Raw genomic sequence first — 24,202 nt, 5'->3', positions numbered from 1 at the left:
AGCTTTTGGAATTTTATTGTGTTAGCTAATAACAAATTAGTAAACTCCTGAATCCTCATCTCATGAGTCAGTAGGTAACAATCAGTTCTGCGGAATGGTTCTTGTAGGGTGGACACATAAAAACAAGAGAGAGACCTGTGAGTAGCAAAACAAGTGTGGTTGCTATTTTTCACTTCATATGATCTGAAAGATGCTGAAATTAAACCATGTTCAGTGTTTGGTAGTGTCACAACTAAAAGCCGTTCTTGTTACTTCATTAAAATCTCAGTATAAAGATTGGGGTTTCTCTGTTGAATAATTTATGATGGATTTCACTTGGGCAAAGAGTGGTTCATCAGATATTTTCCATGCTGTTATGTGGGTGTAGGCTACATATTACCCATCATTTTCATTTACAGATTGATGTGGATGGCAGGACATCTGTTCCAGAGATCTTGGGGTAAATTATTTCAGTCTCTGGTTTAGATCTAGGGTAACTCCAGGTGAGATTTCTATGGTTCAGCTCAGGGGACTGCCACAGGATCCAGACCTATAGCAGAGAAGAGCATTCTTATATTTTCATTGCATCTAAATGCAATTGACTGTAAGATGCATCCTAGCTCCAGACACGTTAAACTGTGAAAAAAGATGTTACAGAACTCACGAAATATTAACACGTTCTTCTGTTATATCTTTGTCATGTTTATACACCCACGTTTTTTCAAATGCATTTGATATTCTGTCACTTCTTGCCCAAAATGAGTTTTGTAATGTGACTTTGACTACTTCCTGAATTTTCTCAGTATGTCAGTTACTCTCAGTGTATGAAATTTAATGCCTATTAGGACATCTTAACCTTGTCAAGTAATGCTGGTATCTTTTTCTTTTTTTCCAGGCTGACACCAACAAAGATCGTATTGACAATGCCAATGCCAGAGCAAAGAAACTCATTGACAGCTAAAGCTACTGCTGTACTTCTTTATCATTTATTTACTTTCCTAGCTCCTCCTTCAAAGTCATCACCTTTCCAGAGTTTGAAATCTTGGTTCCACACTCTTCTAATCAGGAGATGTGGAAGAAGATCTAGGAGTAACAGTCCCCCAATTTTTTTTTTTAATTTTTCTCGTTTTCCCTTGAGGGTATTCTTAGTCTTCCTTCTAGCATTTTCTTTCTCAGTCCATACAATTAGGTTGATTTTCATACATTTTTTATAGTTTTATTTTTCATCCTCTCCATTTACTTTAGCAGGTTCTTCTGCTTTCAAAATATGGAAGCATTGCCAAAGACAGCCACGTGAAAGGAAGCTGGAGGCAGTGGGGGCAAGCACAGGAGGGGAGGCAAGAGATAAGAGGTTGTTACCTCAGTAAACCTACAGACCCTAAAGCCAAAAGTGGTGTAACCACAGTGAATATCTAGTAGGGTTTAATTTTTATTTTAAGTTGCAGTTATTGCCAGTTTAGGCCAGTGCTTGGTTTTGGAGCCTGGGTACACAATGTTTTTGTTATGCATCGCAACTTTGCAACCTCTGCTCCAAAAAAGAGCAGACTGAGCTTTTTTAAAGTAAGCTTAATTTCTGAACTCTTGGTGATTCACCTTTGTACATAGATTCTATGATCCATTTCATATTGCACATATAGGAACACATGGTATAAATGAGTAGCTTTATTTTCATATTATTAATAGTATCACGGTCCCATTACAGGCCTATTAACCTCATAAATTTGTCATTAGTCTTTGAGGAAAAAATATGTAAATATGAATGTATAACATGAGAATTTCTCTCTACAGCAGGGCTTAAAATTTTTTTGAAAAGTTTGACAAAGTGTATCACGTGAATTCAGATTTACCTCAATGCCACAAATTATGTTTAGATAGGAAAAAAAACTTATTTTGATCTCAGGTAGAAAAATAGTTAGATTGCTTTGAGTTTTATGTAGTTTTAAACTTTTTTTAAACTAGAATTTATTGTTTAACTAAATGGTTTAGAAGATTATGCCTTTGGTTTACTTATCGATGATTGCACTATCATTCTCTTGTACTCAACTTCTGGAATCACATTTGTTTATAAGTGTTATAAGAATCTTACTGGTGTTTGTCACCTTTATTTAAAAACTAGCTTCTGCACACTTCAAGACTATTAATGTCGATTGGTTTGACAAATAACTACTACTGTTTGATCCTTACAGTTAAATTTTGTAACTAATGGAATTGTTTTTTCAAATAGGTAATATGCTTCTGTGACTGCTTTGGGGGGAGGGGAAGCAGTAATTTTGTCAGCTTTAATTTCACAAACTGAATAAAGGAAAGGTCCATAAATCAAATGGCACTGCAACAAAGAGCTGACTTTAGCACCCTTCCCATGCTTACTGGAAATATAGGACTTTCACATCTGTGATTTGTCATGGGATTCATTTTAATCATTACTAGTCTTTTATTCATTTGATCTTAAATATACAAGCGACTGAAAGTGTTTGTGGGTGAATACCACAGCCTACTTCTTGGAGGAGATAGTTAACATGGGAAACTTTCAAAGGCTGAAAGGAAAATATTTAAAGCAAGATGTTAATTAGGCCTTCAGAAATGCCACATGCTGAAAGGAATAGTTTGGCAAGTGGTAGTAAATGTGTAAAGTAAGGTATAAAACACTGTAGGCTGTTCTTTACATAAATGCCCTTCCTAAAAGCATTAAAAAATTTTTTTAATGCTATTATGGCCAAAGGAAATTGTTCTAAAGATACCAATATGCTGTTCCAACAGTATATAATTGGTTAAAAGTGTAAGCTAAGGCTCCAGATTGTCTGGATTTATGCTGTAGCTCTGCCAGTTGCTGGCTGAGTGACTGTAAAACCATTTCTGTGCCTCCGTCTCCTTGTGTGTAAGGAGGGATTAATGATTTCTACCTCATAGCATTGCTGGGAAGACTCAGTGTGTAATGCATGTAAAGCACTTAGAGCAGTGCCCAACAAATATAAGAGCTCATTTCATTAGATTGCTGATAGCTGCTGTTCTATCTAGAGTGGAGCTCTTTTTAGGTCAAGGACCTCTTTGTAAATTTGATGAAAGATAACACAGCCTGTCTCTCCAGAGAAATAGACACACAAGCATACACATGTGAATCAGGAATAAATGGGTCTTGAAAGCCCATCCGTGGATCCAAGATGACATACTTTTCCAAAGATTCTGCTACTGAGAAGAAAGGAATGAGAACCTAGAAATTAGGCTCATAATACACTAGGAATAGAAGCTGTTGACCTGAAGTTTTCTCTTGTAATATTGTCTGGAAACTTGTTTCTATTACTTTTGAAAGGCAGTAACTGAGATGGTTAGCACGAACTCTGGAGTCTGACCATCTGGGCTCGAGTTTTGGTTTTTACTAGTTTTGTGACCTTGAGCATAAAACTGACCCATAATGAAGGAGTTAAACAGTATCCTCCAGTGAACTTAATTTTTTGTTTAATGGTTAGCTCCCTCTTCAGGTTTCTAGTCTTCTAATGACAGTGATCTTTATCCCCTATAGTTGTGCCTGTTTTTTTTCTTCCTTCACACTTTTAATTCATTCTTCGTTACCACATTTCAACTCTAGATCTTTTCATGTCATGTATGGATTATGAATCTCCCCATAATTTTAACTTCTGCTTCCCAGACATCTGATACTCAATTGCACTCAGAATTAGTTTCATTAAATGCTGTTCTTTAGCATGGGGTCACACAGAGTCAGACACAACTGAGCGACTTCACTTTCACTTTTCACTTTCATGCATTGGAGAAGGAAATGGCAACCCACTCCAGTGTTCTTGCCTGGAGAATCCCAGGGACGGTAAAATTCTAAGTTATTTCAATTACATTTCTAATCATATTTATAGTTCTCAGACTGATAATCAAGTTCCTTATTCTCTACTCATTTGTTTTTCATTCTAACGTAGTTTGCTCCAAGCTTTCTGTTTCTGTTTTACACTTGAAATAAAAAGCATTCATTGAGTGCTTACTCTGTCAATAGACACTATGCTAAATGCTTTTATGTATCTTTTCACCAAGTCCTTATAACACACCTGAGAGGTAGGAGGTATTTCCTATATTACAAATAAGAGTAAATTGCTCAAATTCATAAAGCATGTAAATGATGGACTTTGGATTCAAAGCAGAATCTTTCTGACTCTGAGGCTCATGTTCTTACTCAGTATACTACACTGACTTCTAACTGAGCTCTAAAAGAACTTGAGTGACTTAGAACTGGTGGCCACTAGAATCCCAGCCTCCAGACCATAAGTCAGCCTACTTTATTAACTTATATTTAAGTCTAAATACTTGTGTACTATATCTTTAGGCATACTACATTTAGTCCTTGCCCTGAAGTAGCCCAATCTAGCAAGAGACAGATGAGTATAGAATCTGAGAAGTGCTACCATAACAGATGGAGCAGTTAATTCAAGCTTAGACTTCTAAGGAGGGGGCTTAGACATAGAGAAGGAACATGTTAATAAGAGAGGGCATTCCTGACTGAGCAAACAAGTAAAGACAAAGGAGAGAGACACTGCACTGTGGGTTTAATGAGAATAACCTGGTAAGACTGGGCAGGCAAATGAGGGCAGAGAGAGACTATCTGGCTGGGTCCAGGTTGTGAAAGCAGTCATAAGGGGACCCCATTAATAATTAAATGTCTGGAGACATTTAAGTTGTTTAATTTATAAGTTCTGATTTATTAGATAAGTACTGATAAAATATTTAGAGAAATGTTCAGTAGATCAGTAAGATTAAGCATGAAAGTTTATAAAAAACAAAAATTAATGTTGATAAACTGGCACCCCCATCCCTCCCCTAGTTGAGAAACAGAGAATGACATGGGAAAAAGAGAACCCCTAGACCAGATTTAAGGTCACAGAGACTTTCCCATATAAACACTAGATTCTTGTGATCTCTTGACTTAATGGTTAAACTAGGTTTGTAAAATGAGAACTACCAATACATGGAAATAACAGCCCCTTGGCTGGGACAAAACTTCCGAAAACAGTGGAAGCTTTCTAAATGTTCATGTCAGTAGCAGTCTGAAATTATTTACTTTTATACCTTTAGTTTCTCTTAATAAGCATGGTTCCAGTACCACAAAAATATTTATCAGTCACCTGAAAGCATTTCAGTACTCTTGCAACCTGAACAAGAAGATGAAATATTCCCCCCTAATCAGTTTACTTTTTTGCTTTTACTTTTTGGCTGCACTGTGTGGCATGTGGGTTCCTAGTTCCCTGACCAGTATCGAACCCATGCTTCCTGCAGTGGAAGCAGAGTCTTTAACCATTGGACTCCCAGGAAAGTCCCATTAATTAGTTATTTTCAAAAGGCCATTTACAGGTTAAAGTTCCCCTGTCTTCTCCCTTTAAAGGATTAACCTTTCTTCCAGCCATAGTTATTAAAAAAATCTTTTATTTAGTATATTCTCTTATTCAGAGAATAAAGTTGATAAACATAAGTTGTAAAATGTAGCAGTAGTTTTTTGATAGGTAATTTGATTATTAATAGTTACAAATACAAAAAGATTACCAGAAATAAGACATTATTTCTAATAAAACTTCAGGAAAAACTTGATTATTAAAACCCTTGTATCTTACAAATTTTGCATATACAGTTTTAGCTCTTCTCAATAAGGCACCTGCAATAGTTAAAAAAAAAAATTGCTACTGCAGCCTTGCAGAACACCTCTTAGTGTTGTGTTGTTTCTCTGGCAAAGTACACTGTTATTCAAAAGAGTCATATATTTACATACATCCTAAATTCTAAGAATAAATACTTGGAGGGACTGGAATAAAATCATAAATCCTCAGATTAACCATAGTGGCCTCTCACAAATTACCTGAATTTCATAAAAACATGAAGTGTTAACACAGAGGTGGAATGGCAACTGATTTTATGAAAGCTCACACATTGAAACACATGAAATTTCAAGCTGTTGTGTGGAGCTATTCTGGTACCAGGCAGCATCCCCTCACTGTATACATAGCAACTAGCTACTGGGTTTCTTAAAGCCAAAGTAGTGATGGTTTTGAAAATCAACATTGTCCTTTGCCCTATCCATGACTCAGAATGGAGGACGCTTCCTGTCTCTTGATTCCTTTTAGCTTATTTAAGATGAGCCCTGGAAAGGAAAACGATCACTGCATGAAATGTGACCTCCTGGAGTATCATCTTCTTACAGCAGACACCCTTGACAACAACAGGAGCCTTTCAGTCAGCCAGATTGCAACAGGTTCCAAGTCAGTGTACTCTATAGTTCCCATGCTCCTGGAGGACATCATGCAAATTTCTTCTTGGTGGCTGTGAACCTCTCCATGTACTAAAAATCATGAAAGAATTAGGTGTTACTATGCCTGAGAAGGTAATTAACTTATTGGTTATTTAGGATTTTTTTTTTAATGGTTATTTAGGACTTGATGATTCTTTTTCCTTTAGGTTTTTATGGTTCTTCATTTCCTACAAAATCTACTTATTCTAGATGGAGATTTAAAGCATATGGTTTTGTGGAGTTTTTTCCTCCTCATATCCTAGTAGGAAACCTATCAAAAGATAAAGATGCTTTACAATAAGCTGTTTAGAGAAAAGAAAAATATCATCTTGGCACAATACCATTTGGCTGATTCTCAGAACCCACCTCCATATTGGGAACAAATCCTATTGACATAAACAGGATTATACTGTACATACATCCTGTATCTGTAAACATTCATGTGGGTTACTTCACCTTTCTCTTCTCTGGAACAGGAACTAGAAATGCAGAAGTACAATAATACATACCTTATCATAGCCTTCCAGTTCTCGAAGTTTCTTAATTTCAAAAAGGTTGCCTTCCACAGCAAGCAGGCAGATCTGCGAATCACTGAGGATGCTCTGTGGAAGCATACTGAGCTCAAGACAGTTCTCCTCCAGACGAAGAACTTTAAGACGAGGACAAGAAGATATCTTCACTGAGATCTGAGATATCTATTGAACAACAGTTTTTTAAAAAGGATAATAAGAAAAAGTACAAGCACTATAGTGATTATTTTTTACTAAATTAAAACAAAAATCTTTACTTGACTATTTGTCCTAGTTCTTTCTTTTACCACCCCCATTTTCTCACTACCCACTCATTCCAGAAGCCTCTTGTGTTACCAAGCTTCTGTTACTACTCCTCCAGTTTTTTTTGGGGAAAAACTTTTGAAGGTCACCAGTGGCTTTTTTTGGAGAAGGAAATGGCAACCCACTCCTGTATTCTTGCCTGGAAAATCCCATAGACAGAGAAGCCTGGTGGGCCCCAGTCCATGGGGTCACAAAGAGCTGGACATGACTGAGTGACTAACACAACACACAAGTGGCTTTTTGGAAACAAAACTCTGATAATAAAAGCACTGTTAATTATAGAAAATTCGAGAATCACGAGTTTAAAGAAAACAGCTACCCGTAACCCATCACTGTAAATATTTTGGTAAATTTACTGCCAATCTTTTATGTGTACGTAAATGCCAACCACTTTTCTGCCAAAGTCAAGGATTCATTGACCTCATTCCCTGTTGCATTTGACTGTGCTGTCAATCCTTTCCTTGAAACTCCCTTTTATACATACTAAGTGTTGTGGTTTGTTTTTTTCCTCCTATTTTTTGAATTACTCCTGATTTTTGGCTTCCCTTCTTGTTTCTATGGGCATTTTTCAAGCAGCAGTCCCTAGTACTTAATATTTGATTTTTCTAAACTTTCTCCTAGGAAAGCCTGTTCATTCTTAAAGCTATCCCTTCTGTTAAACTATGTATCTGCATTCATTTCTGCTCACCTCTATTTCCTCTCCAGTGTCTCTGATTTTCAATACTTTGGATGCTTCACCATCGTGCCCATTCCCAAGAGCACCACTCTTCTTTTAGCTCGAGTGCAATACGAAGCAGTTATCTTTGACTTATTCACCTCTTCAGCCCTTTAAATGTGCCAAGTCACCTAGTTATATTTACTCAGCCTAGTAATCATCTCAGACCTTCACTGGGACCTAGTTAAAACTCAAGTTCTCAGGCCCTAGCCCAGACCTACAAAATCAGAAACAATGAGTATGGGGGCCCCATGATCTCTTAACCAGCTGTCCAGGTTATTCTAATGCACACTAAAACCTGAGAACCATTGATTTAATGGAGAATAGGAATGTAGAGCAGGTGTTCAACTTGCTTAGCCAATTTTTTCCCCAAATATTCAGAATGTTTTCCCCAAAAGCTCAAGAACATAAAATAACTACTTTAAGGAAAAGATAAGAAATTCAGCCTCAAAGACTGAATTTCATCCTAAAGTAAGGTCAATACAATCTAGAATAGTTTTGACGAATAAAACTTAACTGCAATCTTTGGAATGTCCTACATCTCTATGCTGTCCAATATGGTAGCCATTAGCCACATATGGTTACTGAGCTATTGAAATATGGCTAGTGAAGCTGAAGAAATGAATTTTTTTCAAGTTTAAATGAATTTTAATGGCCATGTAGCTACTGGCTATTGTAATCGACTATGCAGATTTAGAAGCACAGACTAGAAAACTAAAGACGACCTGGTCTCACTGTGATTAATATTTCATCATTTGTGCTTTATTTCTAGATGAGATATTGTTTCTCCAGTCACCTACATGTTAACCAAAGAGCTTCTGAAGTTAAACAACTTTCAAATACTACAATTAAAGCTATCCAACAAAGAAATGAGCGATCTACAGAAATCTATCACTGATGGTCTTTCAGCAAAAGCACGATACACTTGACATGCCAAAGAAAAGACAAGTGAATGACCCCTGATGTGCAACTCTGAGAACTTATGAGTTTAAGCCTCTTTTCCACTCTATCTTCCTGACATAGTTCCTAGATAGTTCCCTGACATAGTTGCTAGATAATCAGAGGTATTTGAGGACTACCTGAAGAACTCAAGGTTCCTGAGACAGGTTTCATTTTGGATATTACCTCCCATTATCTATCTCACCCTCCAAAGAACACCTACACAACAAACACATCCAGTGTCTCAACTAACTTCATGGTATGTTGGGCTTTGAAATTAGTCCAGTCCATAGAATATATCTCTCTTCTAACCTCTGATACCCCTCTCCATGAATATAGTGTAGAGAACAATTGATTATTCAGGAGACCACAAATCAACATAACACACTGTAGAAAAAAAATTGTTAAGCTCTAGACCTGGTTCTGGTTGAGGTTGAGTTCAATGACCTGCAGCTCCCCGACTGTATCCGGTATGCTCCGAATCTGGTTCTTGGAGAGATCCACTACATCCAGGTGCCGTAGGCTACACAGCTGCGGTGGCAGAGCTCTCAGCTGGTTCCCAGAGAGGCTCAGGGTCTTAAGGGCAGATAGTTGCCCAAAAGTAGATGGCAGCTCTCTCAACTGATTGTTGTTTAGGCTTAGTGTCTCCAGTTTCTTCAGATTGCATAACTCATCGGGAAGAGCAGCTAGCAAAGAAAAATGTAAAAACCTGAATCTGATACAGCTGAAAAACACCTTTGATGAAGTTAAAAAAAAAGTAGTCTGTTACGCCTCATGTTAAATATACATAGGCTTTTCCCATGTTGCCCCATTTTTAAGTATTGCATCTTTACCAACATAGTCTTCAAAAGGTGAGGGTGCCATCAAAATGCAGGAAAACATTATGTGTATAATGGGCTCCTTTTGTGAAGAAGCCACTGCACAATCCCACAGCAGTTTCGTGGGATTGGAAGGCCCTCTCCTTCCCATACCATCTGCCCTTCCAAATTAGCAGCAAAATTAACTGTTTACAGTACACTCCAAAGATAGTCCCTTTCAAGTCCAAATTAACTTCCTATCAATCATTAACCCACCAGAGGAGGCTTATAGATGTAATTCTAAGAGACAGAAAGCCTGGAGGATTCTGCCATTCTCCAGCGTCTGTAGTTCCCTGAAGCTTGTAAGAAAAACCCAAAAAACAAACAAACAAAAAACCCCACCTTTTTTTGTTGTTGTTAGATTCTCATACATTTACTTGAATTCCAGTTTAATAACATTATAATTATACTCCAAACTCTATTCCAAGAGAAAACCCACCCTTCTTAAAGCCAATTACTAGCAAAATTCCCAGGAGCAAAAGCCATACTTAATTTGTTATTGTTCAAGGAGAGGCTCTTCAGCAGAGTGAACTTCCCTATGATCATAGGCGGTAGATTCTCAATCTTGTTGTTGGACAAGTCGATGGTCCTGAGATTGCTTGTCAGCTTCTGCAACTCTGAGGGGAACTGAAGAAAGGGGTTCTCGGAGCAGAGAATCTCTTATCTATTAACTTCACCGCCCGCCGTCCCTCTCCCTTTACACTCCTTGGTTGGATCCCTCCCAGTTCTCACCTCGGTCAGCCCACGGTCCTTAAGTTGAAAGACACCAGTTTTCTGCGCGGTTTCCACATGAGCGCGGAGGGCACTGTTTCCCATCCTAACTCCAAGGCTCAGGTCCCTGCGGGAAGGAAGCGCAGCTGTCACCACTCGGTTCTAGCCGGCACCCAGCCACCCCGTCGGCCTCCCGGCTGCGTCTCAATCCCCAGCTGTCACCTCCTGCCGATCCTGGGATCTTGGAGGCCAGCTCAAGAGTGACAAGAAAGAAAGAGAAGAACACCAGGCCCTGCCGATTTTGCAGCTGATCCGAAGCGAGACGCTGCTAGGAGTTGAGGGAAGATCAGGGATCCCCGAACTCGCCTCGTACAGCTCAGCTCACGGCAGGTTCGGCAGGGGAAGACCCGGGATCCGCGCTCACTGGGATGCGCTGCCCAGGCTTCCGCACGGGCGGAAACGCCCTGTGACGTCATCGAGGCGCGCGGTGCGTTCCACTCACTCTGCGCGCCACCCGGGAAGGTGGCTCACAGCCATGGCCGCGGCGAACCCCTGGGACCCGGCTACCGCGCCAAACGCTGCTGGGCTACTGCTGGGCCATTTCATTACATCGGAGTTGGTCACTGAGGTGCGTGGCGACGATGGCGTCATTAAGGAGGTGTACCCGGTGGCGACAGAAGCTGGCTGTGAGGTGGTGGTGCTGGCTGCCGGAGTGGGTGTGAGGGTGCTGGCTGGAGGCCGATAGGGCTGCTTGCTGGCAGAAGTGACTAGGCCGCGGTGGGTTATGCAAAAATGGGGCTCTGAGTAGATGGTGTCTGGCAGGCGAGATATCTCAGGTCAGTTCGTGGGCGATAATAAAAACTAATGTTTCCCCGCCTTTTTTCAATCCAGTGGTAGCCGCCTCTAGATTGTATGGATGGCGGGGTTGGGAAATAATGGGTAGATAGTTAAAACGGACGTTCCCAAACGATGCTCACTGTGTAAAATATTGAAGTCTTACGAAGCGCTGGGCCCGGGAGGGCGCCAAGGGAAGCACGCATCTTTACAGGCTAGGGAGTCGGGGGGCTGGTGGGTGGGGAGGGGGTTATTGGCGAGAAAGACCGGAAAGGCCTGGATATGAATGGCAAAACATAACCACAGCACTCCCCAATTCTCATCTTCCTCACTTCTCTCCTGTGTTTTCTTCCTCCCAACTTGTCTAGGGCTCTGGGAGATAGTGAAGGACAGGGAAGCCTGTCATGTTGCAGTCCTTGGGGTTACAGAGTCAGACAACTTGTATAGTCCAGTTCTGTAACAAAGTAATTTGATAAATTCATACTATAAGACATTTTGGATTTGTCAGTCTAGAATGTATTGGTAGAAGATAAACCAAGGGAATAAGTCTCTGGTGAGTTAGGCTGCTGATTGCTTTGGGAAGGATCTTCCTTGTGTCCTTCAAGTAAGGCTAATTAGACATACTTGTTTTGCCAACAGGTAAGATCTACCAATCCATAGCTCCTTAAAACCATCTTATAATCTTACTACACAGCTAGATCAAATGAGGAAACTTCTCAGATTTGTAGCATGATTCTACTTTAAGCAAACTGTACATATGAAAACCTATTTTTATTATAAGGATTTATCATTCTTTCAGAATGATGTATTATACAATCCCTTTAAACAGTCAGTACACATCATCCAACGTGCGTTAAAAATTAAGAGTGATGCTTAAAACTGTGTGATGTGATATGATACAACGCTTCTAGAAAATATAGCTTATTGAAGCTTTGTTCTATTTTGATCTGTCCATTGGAGAATGGTTTAGTGACAGAAAGGTAGGGTTAATTGTCTATAGGATAATACGGGATACTGCTTTGGCTTATGCCCTGTTGTTGTTGTTGTTGTTCTTACTCTGTGACCCCAGGGACTGCAGCCTGCCAGTCTTCCCTGTTCTTCACCATCTCCCAGAGTTTGCTCAAATTCATGTTCATTGAATTGGTGATGCTATCTAACCATCTCATCCTCTGCCATCCTCTTCTTCTTCTGCCTTCAGCCTTTCCCAGCATCAGGGTCTTTTCCAGTGAGTCGGCTCTTTGCATCAGGTGGCCAAAGTATTGGACCTTCAGCTCAGCATCAGTCCTTGCAATGAATATTTAGGATTGACTTCCTTTAGGATTACTGGTTTGATCTCCTTGCAGCCCGAAGGACTCTCAAGAGTCTTCTCCAGCACCGTAATTCAAAAGCATGGATTCTTTGGTGCTCAGCCAACTCTTACATCCATACACAACTACTGGAAAAACCATAACTTTGACTGTACGGACCTTTGTTGGCAAAGTGATGTCTCTGCTTTTTCATACTCTGTCTAGGTTTGTCATAGCTTTCCTTCCAAGGAGCTTCATAGCTACAGTCACTGTCCACACTGATTTTGGAGCCCGAGAAAATAAAATCTGTCACTGTTTCCAACCTTCTCCCATCTATTTGCCATGAAGTGATGGGACTGGATGCCATGATCTTAGTTTTTTGAGTGTTGAGTTTTAAGCCAGCTTTCTCAGTGTCCTCTTTCACCCTCATCAAGAGGCTCTTTGGTTCCTCTTCACTTTCTGCTATTAGAGTGGTATCTGCATATCTGAGGTTGTTAATATCCTCTTAGTGGCTTTGTGAAAGTGTTAATCGCTCAGTCATGTCCCACTCTTTGCAACACCACTCTTTGTCCCACTCTTTGCAACTGTAACCCTCGAGGCTCCTCTGTCCATGGAAATCTCCAGGCAAGAACACTGGAGTGGGTAGCCTTTCCCTTCTCCAGGGGATCTTCCTGACTCAGGGATCAAACCCAGTCTCCCACATTGCAGGCAGATTCTTTACTATCTGAGCCACCACAGAAGTCCTTACATCCCAGATATTCCAGCAAACTTTGAGTCACAGTGCCTTGATCTGAGCTCCCTCTACTGGCAATACATGCGATAAGGATCCGGACCTAAAAAAACCCCCTCAGAATCTATTTTCTAATAGAAAGGAAGAGTACTACACATACATACTCATATAGTCTATTTTCTGTGTACTGCTCTCTTCCGCACCTCGCTACCATTTTAGAGCCTCTCTGTTACGCTGCCTCCCTTTTAATGTCCCTAGCTAGAATTCTGTATGAAGAAGAAAGGACAGAGAAAAAAAGAAAGGATGCTCACAGATACAAGCATGAACAGATATATAGGTAACACAGTGTTATCAGGATTTTTACGTGAATGTCTAGACACGAATGTCCTGGATTTCAACTTGTACCTAGCAGCAGAGTAAACAGAAATACCCTAAACAGATGGCCCAGTGGCATGTAAAGTTCATATAATATATAATGGTAGTTGTCAATAGTAAAGACTTTCGAATTTTCCAATCCTTGCTTTTTTTTTTTTAAGGTGTTCCCTAAGTCACAGTCCTCAAAACAGAATTTCCATTCACTAGAGGAATTTGACTGTTTTTTTCTCTCCTCTCTCCTTTTCTTGAAAATTCTTGTTTTCCCTCTGGTTTCTCTTGAATGTTTTTGGATAAGCTCCATTATCCTGTTGTTGAACCCAAGAGTTTACTAGTTTGCAAACGTGCAACCAAGATTAGTGTACAAACATGGAAGGATGGAGAGGTACCAAAGAAGGAGGAAGTTACAGTGAGAAATAGGAGATGTTTTAATTTACCTTCTTACCTTTAATTTACTTCTAAGAGAGAGCAGAGTCAGGCCAATATAATGGAAATGCAAATTGAATGTATTCGCATTTCAGTCCTGTTACACATTGGCAGTATAAAGTTGAACTAATACTTAACCTCCCCAGTCCTCAGGTTTGCCATCAGTAAAATATCGTGTGTTGTCTACCTCAGTGAATGGTATAACTATCTGTCCAGTCACCTGAAGCAGAATCCTTGGGAGTCATTACTGACTTGACTTCATTCCTCATTCCCTGTATCAACTAGGACTTACAAATGCCATCTTCTTAGGAACTAATATCTCTCCCTCCCTTTCCTTTTTAACTGTTACTGACCTAATCCAGTCTTATCTTCTCACTGGGTATGCTGTGGCAGCCACCTGTCTAAATATCCAACCTCCAGTCCAGCTTCACTAGTTTTTTGTCTGTTTGATGTTGTTGGCGCATTACTAGAGTAGGTTGGGGTTTTTTAACCCCACAATGTTGTGAAACTATTTTCAAACTTTTCTTTATTATCCCCAATGGAATCCACATACTCATTAAGCAGACACTTCCCACTCCTTCCTCCCCTCATCTCCATTAATTTTATTTTCCATACTATCTCCATTTACATTTCTAAAATAGGTATTATATATGATTGTGTCACTTCATCAGAAAACTTTAAATTGCCCTCATTTTCTGAATTATGATTGCTTATTATAGCTATCAAGATCTCCCATGATTATGTAGGAAACTATGTTTCCAGATTGATCTTCCCCTTCTCACATATATGTTAGTACTAACTGACAGTTACTGAGCATTTATAATGTCTAGAATACCTTTTCCTTACCATCCATCATGAGCTTGTTAAGGGCAGAGAGCTTGTTTCATTCATCTTTGAATCTTCCATTGTCTAACTCAATGTTTATAAAATTGATTATCATCATTCAGCCAACTTTTGCTATGAAGGGCCGTAGAATAAGTATTTGAGGCTTTTAGGTCCATAGGGTCAAAACTAAGCTATTTCAGTATGAGAACAACATGAGATAAGTAAATGAATGAAGTTGAGTTTCAGTGAAACTTTATTTCTGGACCCTAAAATTTGAATTTCATTTAATTTCCATGTGTCACAAAATATTTTTCTTTTGATTTTTTTTCTCCAACAATTAAGAAACATAAAAACCATTCTTAACCCTTAAGCTACACAAAAACAGGCAATGGGCTGTATTTAATTCATAGGCGGTAGCTTCCCAGCCCCTGGCCTATATGGTATCTGAAGTTCTTTCCTGTGCCAACATTCTAGAAAAGAAAAAGAAAATAGAAAAAACTATGGATGAAGCCAAGAGATGAAAAAGATAATGTTCTTATTCTATGATAACCTGCAATTTAAAAAAGTGATATAACAGACTGAAAGGATACAAAGGAAGTGGGGCAAGGGGGTAGGCTTTTTACAAGAATAATTATGCCTGGACAAAACTATTCCTTTATCTGAGAGAGGAAGAATATGGAAAGAGACAGTATGAATGACTTGTAGCCAACAGAGGTCATTTAATGAATCAGATGAATGATTCTGTGGCCCAGAGTGTTTGATTTTAGCCTCTAATCAGCAAGGCCTAATAGACTAGGTCTTGGTCATTTGTGTAGAAGTGGTTCTCTAGCAAACTCAGCCTTAGAATTCTCTGGTAAACTATCAGTAGTGCCTATCTGGTGTGCATGATGCTTTAGGAAATAGTACAAAGTGATTTTGTTTGTTTTTCTTATTTTTTAAATATTTGGGTAAAGGATTTGTGATAGTGGAGGTTTTAAAAACAGGAAATACACATTGCTACTATTCTGCTCTGTACTTCATTTTTCAGGGGGAGTGCTGGATATATCCTCATATTTTAGAAATGTGGGCATGCTATTCCAGTGCACACAGAAACTTTTTCTGACGTACTACTACTTACTTTGTCTGTTCACTTACCAATAGGAGATGTTAAATATATCTAAGAAATCAACTTCTTGTTTTGTGAACTTCTCCAGACTACAGCAGATAACAGATATTCAAGCTGAAATCTACCAGGTAAATTTTGCTGGAGTTTCTACTTTCCACCTCTACTAAAGGAAAGCATCTTAATTGGTTCCAACAATTTTCTTGCAAGTACAATGGTATCTAGCACATAGCTGTGTAGGCTTTTCTTTGCAGTAGTTAATAACAGTAGTATTCATAGTAGTAATGAGTAGTGGCAATAGCAGCAACAGGGCTTAAACACCAAAATGAAAAGCTTCCATAACAAATCATCTTCCTGCTCCCTTTAAATATTCCTGAGTTAAAGACTGTCCTTTTTTAAAAATCAAAGTTTAAGCTTTTACTTCAGGTAAGCTAAGTGGTATTTTTGTTTCTAATGTAGAAAAACCTGGAAATTGAACTCCTAAGCCTAGAAAAAGATGCAGCAGATGTTGTCCATCCTTCCTTTTTGGGTAAGTGATTTAGTTAAATGAGTAATCATTAGAATGCCAACTTTTTCTTAAGATTACTTTAAATAAGCACCAGGATACAAGGTTATGATAATTTTTCCAGATATTATGCCAAAGCTAACAAAGTCTGCTTTTCTGTGGGCTTAGCTATTGCAAATAGCATAAAAAGTGGCTGAGGTAGGAGCTCCTCAGTCAGTAGAGCTTAAAAGACAAAGGCTGAAGAATCTTACAGATGAAAGGATCCTAAAGGGACATGATAGCTAAAGCAAAGGGTAGCCATGGATTGAATATTTGATTAGAAAAAAAATTTTTTTGGTATAAATGACATTATTATTATTATTATTATATTTGGTGATTAAATATAGGCTGCATTAAATATTGGTAGTATTGTACCAATGTTAAATTATCTGAATTTAATAGTAGTGATTTGATTCTCTTATATAACTACACTTGTTGTTACATTAGAGAATGTTCCTGTTTGGGAAGATAAATGCTTAAGTTTTAGAAGTAAAAGGTCAGGACATCTGCAGCTTACTCTCAAATTGGTTATGAAAAATATATGTATGAGTGTAAAGAAAGAGAAAAAATGTAGCCAAATGTTGGTTCGTGAGTCTAGGTGAAATGTATATGGGAATTCAGTCAGTGAACTTTTCTTGAAACTCTTCTGTAAGTTTGAGATTTTTTAAAAATAATTATTTAAGAGTCAGTTGATAGCCATTAACTGAATTCTGGGGAAAATACTGACATAAAAGTAGCTGATAAGACAAATGTTTACTTTTTAGTGTTCATATAGAATATCAGAGGCAAAGACTTTATGTGAAAAATATGGCTCTGGCTATAAAAAGTAGGAGTAGAATTGGAAAACACTAAGAATTTAGCACTAGATTGGATAGTCAGTAGGAAAGTAAGAGAAAATATTAATAGTTGAAAATGAAACTAGTATTGGGTATTAAAGATAGCAAAGGGGAGATATTTAGGAGAGAAATGGTGGGATTGATTTTTGATGTTGATAGTGATTTCAAAACTTGTCCTGTTGCTAACTATAAATTCTGATTCTGGTTTGTGTAGCTCAGAAGTGTCATAGTCTGCAAAGCATGAATAATCATTTGGAAGCAGTGCTAAAAGAAAAGCGGTCCCTCAGGCAAAGACTGTTGAAACCCATGTGCCAAGGAAACTTGCCTATTGAAGCTGTTTATCACAGGTTAGACTACAAAGTAGACATTAACAGTTACATGTTTCCTGAGGGTAGTTTTTGTTTAGACTAGTAATTATTTCATAGCATAATTCATTGAATAGTATATGAGTGATTGTATCTGTTATTAATGCTGATACATTAAACCAGAAAGAAAACCCTTTACTTTTAAAGAATTATAGCAATGGTGAAGAGAAAGGCATTTCTTTTGCCCAGTGTCTTGGAAATTATAATGACTTTAATGAAAGAAATTAGATTTATAACATAGTAAGGTAGATGGCACCCCATAGTAAGGCAGTGGCACCGCACTCCAGTACTCTTGCCTGGAAAATCCCATGGACGGAGGAGCCTGGTAGGCTGCAGTCCGTGAGGTCGCTAAGAGTCGGACACGACTGAGCGACTTCACTTTCACTTCTTACTTTCATGCATTGGAGAAGGAAATGGCAACCCACTGCAGTCTTCTGCCTGGAGAATCCCAGGGATGGCGGAGTCTGGTGGGCTGTCGTCTATGGGGTCACACAGAGTCGGACACAACTGAAGTGACTTAGCAGCAGCAGCAGCAGCAAGGTGGATGAAATCATTTTTATTGTGTATAGACAGTTTTCTGTGATGTAAATTTATTATGTTAATATCTGTATATAAAAATTCTGTTGGGGGAGTTTAAGCAGGGACAGATGAACACAGGGTCAACTAAAAGGAGGAAAATTACAATTCTGATCTCACCTGTGCTGACTGTATGCCTCAGAGCCTTGGTCAAATGACTTAAGTTTTTTTGTTTTTCCAGGTGTGCAAAGATATATTTTAATCCTCACAGAGTTTTTACATACACTTTGAAATTTATAACAACTATCAGACCACGGGTGTTTTTTCATCCCATTATAACAGCAGGAGTTCACATCAGAGTTCATTAGTTTATGTCAAGTTCCACCCTGACAGATCTGCAAGATCATATCCCCTCAAAGTCAGAATTTAAGATTTCACATGAAATATTAATCTCTTACTCTTTCTCTCCAACAAACATACATTATATACAAATAATGTTGTGTCTCTCTTAAGGATGTGATAGTGATAATGTGATTTAGTTTTTTTCCATGCAAGGATTTGCAAAATTGGTTTTGTACCTCAGTGTTATAAGAGGGTTGTGGTCAAAGGAGATTTCCTTTGGAGAGTTGCTAAAGTGTTATGTTATGTCTGCCTTATTCTGCCACAGGGAGATGAGGGGGTTTCCTTCCCCCTTCAATTTAAACTTAACAGAGCCCAGACTGTGTCTCCTGGAGTCTATGGAGCCCAAAAATCAATACCAAACACATATGAGGAAAAAACAAATGAAACTTGCCAACTGTCTGCCTAACAGAGGGGTTGTCTACTTGAAAGTTACACAGTCGTGTCTGACTCTTTGTGATCCTATGGACTGTAGCCTGCCCGGCTCCTCTGTCCATGGAATTCTCCAGGCAAGAGTACTGGAGTGGGTTGCCATTTCCTTCTCCGTGACTTAAGTTTTTATCTTAGCTTCCCATTCCATAGAAGGGGCATGCTCTCGTTTTCTCAAAGGAGAATGGGAAGTATCAAATTGAAAGTGTAGGTTATTAATAATAAATAATAATAAAATTAAAAAGCAGGCATCTGGGGATCTGATTGCTTTCTCCAACCAGTGTCTTACTAACTGACCCTGAGCTGATCAGTATTTCCTTTTTAAAAAAAAAAAAAAATTATTTATTTGGCTATGACAGGTCTTAGTTACAGCATACAGGATCTTTAATTGTGGCATGCAGGATCTAGTTCCCTGACCAGGGATGGAACCCAGGCCCCTTGCATTGGGGAGTGCAGAGTCTTAACTGCTGGACCACCAGGGAGCAGTATTTCCTCTTAAATGTCAAATCTTTTACCTTACAGTCAAATAATAGATATACAAATCCCATGCTTGTGAATATATTCAGTATAGTAAAACATCATTAATGTATATACTATACATTATAAATATCAGAAGAACTAAGTAATAATTTGAAGGCATTTTGCAAATACAAAGATTTAAAGTAGTTTCATGTGTAGGCTATTTCAGTGAAGCACATTTATCCTTGTTGTCTTCACCCTTCACCAAGAAGAAGTGGATTGAAATGGAATGAGGTTTTACCTAGAGAAATTTTTTTACTTATGTGAGAAAATTATTAACATTCATGTTTGTCTAATATTAGGTAACAGTAGACACGATTAGTGTTGTCTCTCTCTGTTTTTCTGTTTGGATGACAAGCTAATCCTGTTTAAAATGAAAGAGAAGGACCTTTTTTATCACTGATATTTCCATGAATGCAGAAAGGTTATTAATGACTCATTGGGTAGATTGTAATTCTCTTATTTCATATTAAAAGTTCTAATTAAAGGGAAAAAAGAAAACACAAAATATCTGAAGTGGAAAAAAAAATAGTTGACTTTTTTTTTTCTCCTTCTTTCAGATACATGGTGCATTTGCTGGAATTGGCAGTAACTTTCATTGAGCGATTAGAAGATCATCTTGAAACAATTAGAAATATCCCTCATTTAGATGCAGATCTAAAGAAAATGGTGAGTATTACCAATAGCATTTAGGTACTTCATCATCTCCTTTCACCTTGCTTAACTATCATTGATTCTTTTATACTAGAATCTCAAATGTGTGATCTCTCTGTTTAACTTTTTGTTGGCTAATATTATCAGTGAATTATTTTTTTAATCAGATGTGATCAATCCCTTCCCTCAGATTCTCAAGGTATATATTCTTGAGAATATATATATATATTCTCAAAGCTAATATTATCAGTGAATTATTTTTTTAATCAGATGTGATCAATCCCTTCCCTCAGATTCTCAAGGTATATATTCTTGAGAATATATATATATTCTCAAAGTATATAAGATACTTTCTACTTTATAGTATTATTTGCCCAGTTAGTACAGCTGCTGCTGTTGTTGCTGCTGCTGCTGCTAAGTCGCTTCAGTCGTGTCCGACTCTGTGCGACCCCATAGACGGCAGCCCACCAGGCTCCCTCGTCCCTGGGATTCTCCAGGCAAGAACACTGGAGTGGGTTGCCATTTCTTTCTCCAAAGTATGAAAGTGAAAAGTGAAAGTAAACTTGCTCAGTCGTGTCTGACTCTTAGCGACCCCATGGACTGCAGCCCACCAGGCTCCTCTGTCCCTGGGATTTTCCAGGCAAGAGTACTGGAGTGGGGTGCCATTGCCTTCTCCGAGTACAGCAGAGAATGATAAAGAAGATGCTATCTATTAAGCACAGAAAAAGGGGTGATTACTTTCACTTTTAAGAAGATTGGGACTAGAATAGGAAGTAGGAATACTTCAGTAAAGTTTTAAATAGGAGTTAGAAACAAGCTGCATCTTGAAGAATTAGTGAAAAAGAGTAGTTAAGCCAAAAGCAGTTTGAGAGAAGACATGAAAATTAGAGAGCATAGGTATTTGAGGGAAGAATGGTACTCCAGTTGATTTTTTAAGGGTATTGAGAGGGAGATTGGCTCAGGGTTAGTTCATGGAATATTTTGAAAATCAGACTAAGAAGTTTAGACTTTGAGTATTGGGGAACTGTTGGATGTTTTTTTCATTTGTTTTTAGAGTAGTGCACAGAGGGTTGATTTACTTAATCAGAACTGTAGTTTAATCATGGAGAAAACAACTGGGTAGAGTAGACTGAGCCTTGTCACTCCCAAGTATGAGCATAGCATCAGTATCTCCTGGAACCTTGTTAGAAATGCAGAACTTCTTCACCTTAGACCTTCAGTATCTGAATCTATAGTTTAACAAGTTCCTCAGGTGATTTCTGTATACATTAAAATTTGCTGAGCTGTGGGTTAGAGGACTAGGTAGAGGAACCAATGGCAAGAAACTTGGATAATAAATACAGTTTTTCAAATGAAAGATTTAAAGCATCTGAATACAAAGGATTGTGCTGATTATTTTAGATTCTGGAGGTCAAGTTTCTATCACATGGCTACTATTTGGACAAATGACACATCCAAGGAATGAAGTTTCTAGCCTTGGGGACTTGAGGATGAGTAGTATCAAGAGATTAAAGAAACCAATAATTTTATTTTCTGACATGTCTTATACAGAGAGTAAATGTTTAGTCATGGTTTGTTGAACTGTAGTTAAATTGAGTTTGAGATACTGAATATGCATCTAGATGGAGATTTTCAGAAAACTGAAATGTAGGACTGAACTTTAAGAAGGTTAGTTTGACAGTATAGACTGTCATCTACATGAAGGTGATCAGTAAAGACAAAGGAGAGTTGAGCTCAAAGAAAAAAAATGTGTAGGAGATTTAAGGAGCCTTTGTATTAAGAGGCTGGAAAAGATAAGTTGTTAACTTTTGGTGTCATAATTATTATGATACAGTAATGATGTATTAATGATAGACATGGTTTCTCTCCTGTTTTCCCCTTCTTTCATATGTTACAGAGCACAGCTTTAGCAAAGATGGATATATTGGTGACTGAGACAGAAGAACTGGCAGAGAATATACTCAAGTGGCGAGAACAACAAAAGGAAGTTTCCTCTTATATCCCCAAAATACTAGCTGAAAAAAATTCTCTTCATAAACATGATGTTATAGTGCCTCCTTTACCTCTTACTTCTAAAGTTAATGTTCAAACTATTAATGCCAAGTAATTATCAACTGTTTATTTTTATTTAATTATATGTAATTGTGTGAAGCCCATTTCTAGTCAATTATAACACAGGTATTTATAGACTTTGCCACTAGCCAAACTGAAAGAGCCCTCTTTATATTGAAATACTAAGATTCCAAGTTCATTAAGACAAAACTGAGTTTTCTTTTGTTTTCCATGTATTTTTATTCCACTTTTCAGTAAAGCTCAAATATAAGTATGGCAGTTTATTAACATGAGTGCATTAATCATATCTTAGGTAGCAGACTTTATTATGTTTTTTAAAAATGCATGTTTTTGAATTAGAAGAGTCTAGAATCTCAAAGTATGTTGATTATTCCTATGGGATTGTCACTAAGTGTGCAGAAGAATAACAGCAGATCAAAGGCCTGCTTGTAAAGTTGGACCTTGGCTGGCATCTGGAAACTTAGATTCCAAGAGGGTTCCCTCCACTCTCGTCAGTTAAGAGTTGCTTGCTGTGACTAAGGTGTTTGTACAGTGTGGTTTGTGCTAACACATGCCTTCTTCCTGGGAATCTAGAATTTGCATATATGCTAGGAAGGATGTACCTATGTGAATAGCCCACAATAACAACCCTGGCACAGCTTGTTTCTTTGTTTTGTATTGTTTTGGCCCTGCTGTGTGGCTTGTGAGATCTCAGTTCTCCAGCCAGGTATTGAACCCGGGCTGTTGGCAGTGAAAGCATGGAGTCCTGACCACTGAACTGCCAAGGAATTCCCTGGCGCTGCATCTTTTGTTTTTGTTTGTTTGTGGCACTGCATCTTTAATGAGGTTTTATGGTAGACAACCTTTCACACATGTCACAATTCAGTTGCTGGAGGAATTAAGCACATCCTGTGGGACCCTATTGGCAGAGGACTCTGGAAGTTTGTGCCTGGTTTCCCCCCAGACTTTGCCCTGTACACCTTTTGCTTTGCTCTTCTGCTTTGAATGCTTTTGCTGGAGTAAATCATAGCCATGAGTACAGTGATATGCTGAGTCCTATGAGTCCTCTGAGCATCTCATCAAACCAGGGTGGCAGGGAAAGGGGTTTATGGGGACCCGACATATGAAGCAGTTCCAGAGGGTATTCACTGGCAGCCTTAGAAACAGGCCAAAAAGCAAAGTAGAGCAAAGAAAAGAAAAAGGCACATTACGGTAAAACTTTGAGAGGTTTTACCTCACAAGTTGCTCAGATATTTTACATATCAGAGTTTATTATGCATACAAAAGAGACTGGGTATACTAAGTCTTAGGATGTATTTATTTGTATCAGGAGTAAAACTACTCTTGGCTTATTTTCAGACGTAAGGTTCTCTTTTGCTTTAAATGTATGCTTCAGTATTTTTATGCTATTGCATTCTCTATCACCGGAATTCACTCATCCTTGTAGTCAGCACACTCTTAAAGACAAGAAGACCTCAACATAGTGGGTGAGTTAAGTAGTTATCCATAAGGAAACAGTATCATTACCCAAAACTATCCTGCTAAAACAACATGTTTTGAAGCCTGTTTTGCTGACCTTTGCAACTGGGGTATAGAAGAGTTGTCATAATGTCTTGAATATTGCTGAACATTGCCTAGACACCCCAAGCAAAACTTTTAGTTGTATTTCATTAGAAATCCATTCAAGTCCATTCTTGGTTTCAAACATCTTACTAAGCATTTTCTTCATGTAATTTCATATATGTATATATGAGTATATATATTTTTTACGCCACAGTTATTGATATATATGATTGTTTTCAGTATTATTTTTGCCTTTTTTTGTCTTTTATGTCTTTTTCAAAATAAATAAACATTTAGTTCCTAACTAAAATTTTGTGGTCCTTGTCTGAATTCTGTATTGAAAGGACAGATCCTTTATTTAGCATACACAGTTAAAAGTATAAGGATACAGGTTATCTGATTCACAAAAGCTTCAGGTAAGTTGAGACTGAGGTCTACTACA

The 24,202-nt window shown here is 38.3% G+C and overlaps 3 protein-coding genes across 10 annotated transcripts in view; 2 read left to right on the top strand and 1 right to left on the bottom strand.

Moving 5' to 3' along the window:
- SNAP23 (synaptosome associated protein 23) overlaps nt 1-7,044 on the top strand; it is a 45,424-nt gene extending 38,380 nt beyond the window's left edge. For all 5 annotated transcript variants that reach the window (XM_086321769.1, XM_086321767.1, XM_086321768.1 and 2 more), the window contains one exon: nt 875-7,044. In XM_086321769.1, the coding sequence (XP_086177895.1) occupies nt 875-940 (66 nt within the window). In that variant the 3' untranslated portion in view covers nt 941-7,044. The remainder of the gene's footprint in view (nt 1-874) is intronic.
- Nucleotides 5,381-10,899, bottom strand: LRRC57 (leucine rich repeat containing 57). 2 transcript variants are annotated; one of them, XM_086321760.1, is made up of 6 exons: nt 10,531-10,899; nt 10,330-10,435; nt 10,086-10,224; nt 9,158-9,426; nt 6,763-6,948; nt 5,381-6,304 (listed from the first exon to the last, which is right to left on the bottom strand). In XM_086321760.1, exons 2-6 carry the CDS (start codon nt 10,411-10,413, stop codon nt 6,263-6,265), a joined length of 720 nt encoding a protein of 239 aa, XP_086177886.1. In that variant the 5' UTR covers nt 10,414-10,435; nt 10,531-10,899; the 3' UTR covers nt 5,381-6,262. The 2 variants fall into 2 exon arrangements, with proteins under 2 accessions (XP_086177886.1, XP_086177885.1); XM_086321759.1 differs by having other exon boundaries at nt 5,862-6,304; nt 10,675-10,899.
- HAUS2 (HAUS augmin like complex subunit 2) lies at nt 10,805-24,070 on the top strand. Of its 3 annotated transcripts, none has more exons than XM_086321764.1 (6): nt 10,805-10,936; nt 15,975-16,014; nt 16,343-16,412; nt 17,478-17,610; nt 20,052-20,160; nt 22,043-24,070. In XM_086321764.1, exons 4-6 carry the CDS (start codon nt 17,504-17,506, stop codon nt 22,250-22,252), a joined length of 426 nt encoding a protein of 141 aa, XP_086177890.1. In that variant the 5' UTR covers nt 10,805-10,936; nt 15,975-16,014; nt 16,343-16,412; nt 17,478-17,503; the 3' UTR covers nt 22,253-24,070. The 3 variants fall into 3 exon arrangements, with proteins under 3 accessions (XP_086177890.1, XP_086177888.1, XP_086177889.1); XM_086321762.1 differs by having other exon boundaries at nt 15,922-16,014; XM_086321763.1 differs by lacking the exon at nt 15,975-16,014.
- The last annotated feature ends 132 nt before the right edge of the window (nt 24,071-24,202 follow it).

Source organism: Bos grunniens, chromosome 10 (assembly GCF_055505025.1).
Source record: "Bos grunniens cultivar Pamir isolate PY7600 chromosome 10, Bosgru_T2T1.0, whole genome shotgun sequence".
Classification (NCBI taxonomy): domain Eukaryota; kingdom Metazoa; phylum Chordata; class Mammalia; order Artiodactyla; family Bovidae; genus Bos; species Bos grunniens.
This window is presented reverse-complemented; position numbering and strand designations above follow the sequence as displayed.

Coding starts and splice junctions, on each gene's coding strand:
- LRRC57 (XM_086321759.1), bottom strand. CDS start 10,784: ATGACGTCACAGGGCGTTTCCGCCCGTGCGGAAGCCTGGGCAGCGCAT. Junction 9,427..10,085: donor CTTGAACAATAACAAATTAA/GTATGGCTTTTG, acceptor TTTCTTTGCTAG/CTGCTCTTCCCGATGAGTTA. Junction 6,305..6,762: donor AACTGGAAGGCTATGATAAG/GTATGTATTATT, acceptor CATGATTTTTAG/TACATGGAGAGGTTCACAGC.
- HAUS2 (XM_086321762.1), top strand. CDS start 10,844: ATGGCCGCGGCGAACCCCTGGGACCCGGCTACCGCGCCAAACGCTGCT. Junction 10,937..15,921: donor CATCGGAGTTGGTCACTGAG/GTGCGTGGCGAC, acceptor ACTTACCAATAG/GAGATGTTAAATATATCTAA. Junction 16,413..17,477: donor TGTCCATCCTTCCTTTTTGG/GTAAGTGATTTA, acceptor TGGTTTGTGTAG/CTCAGAAGTGTCATAGTCTG.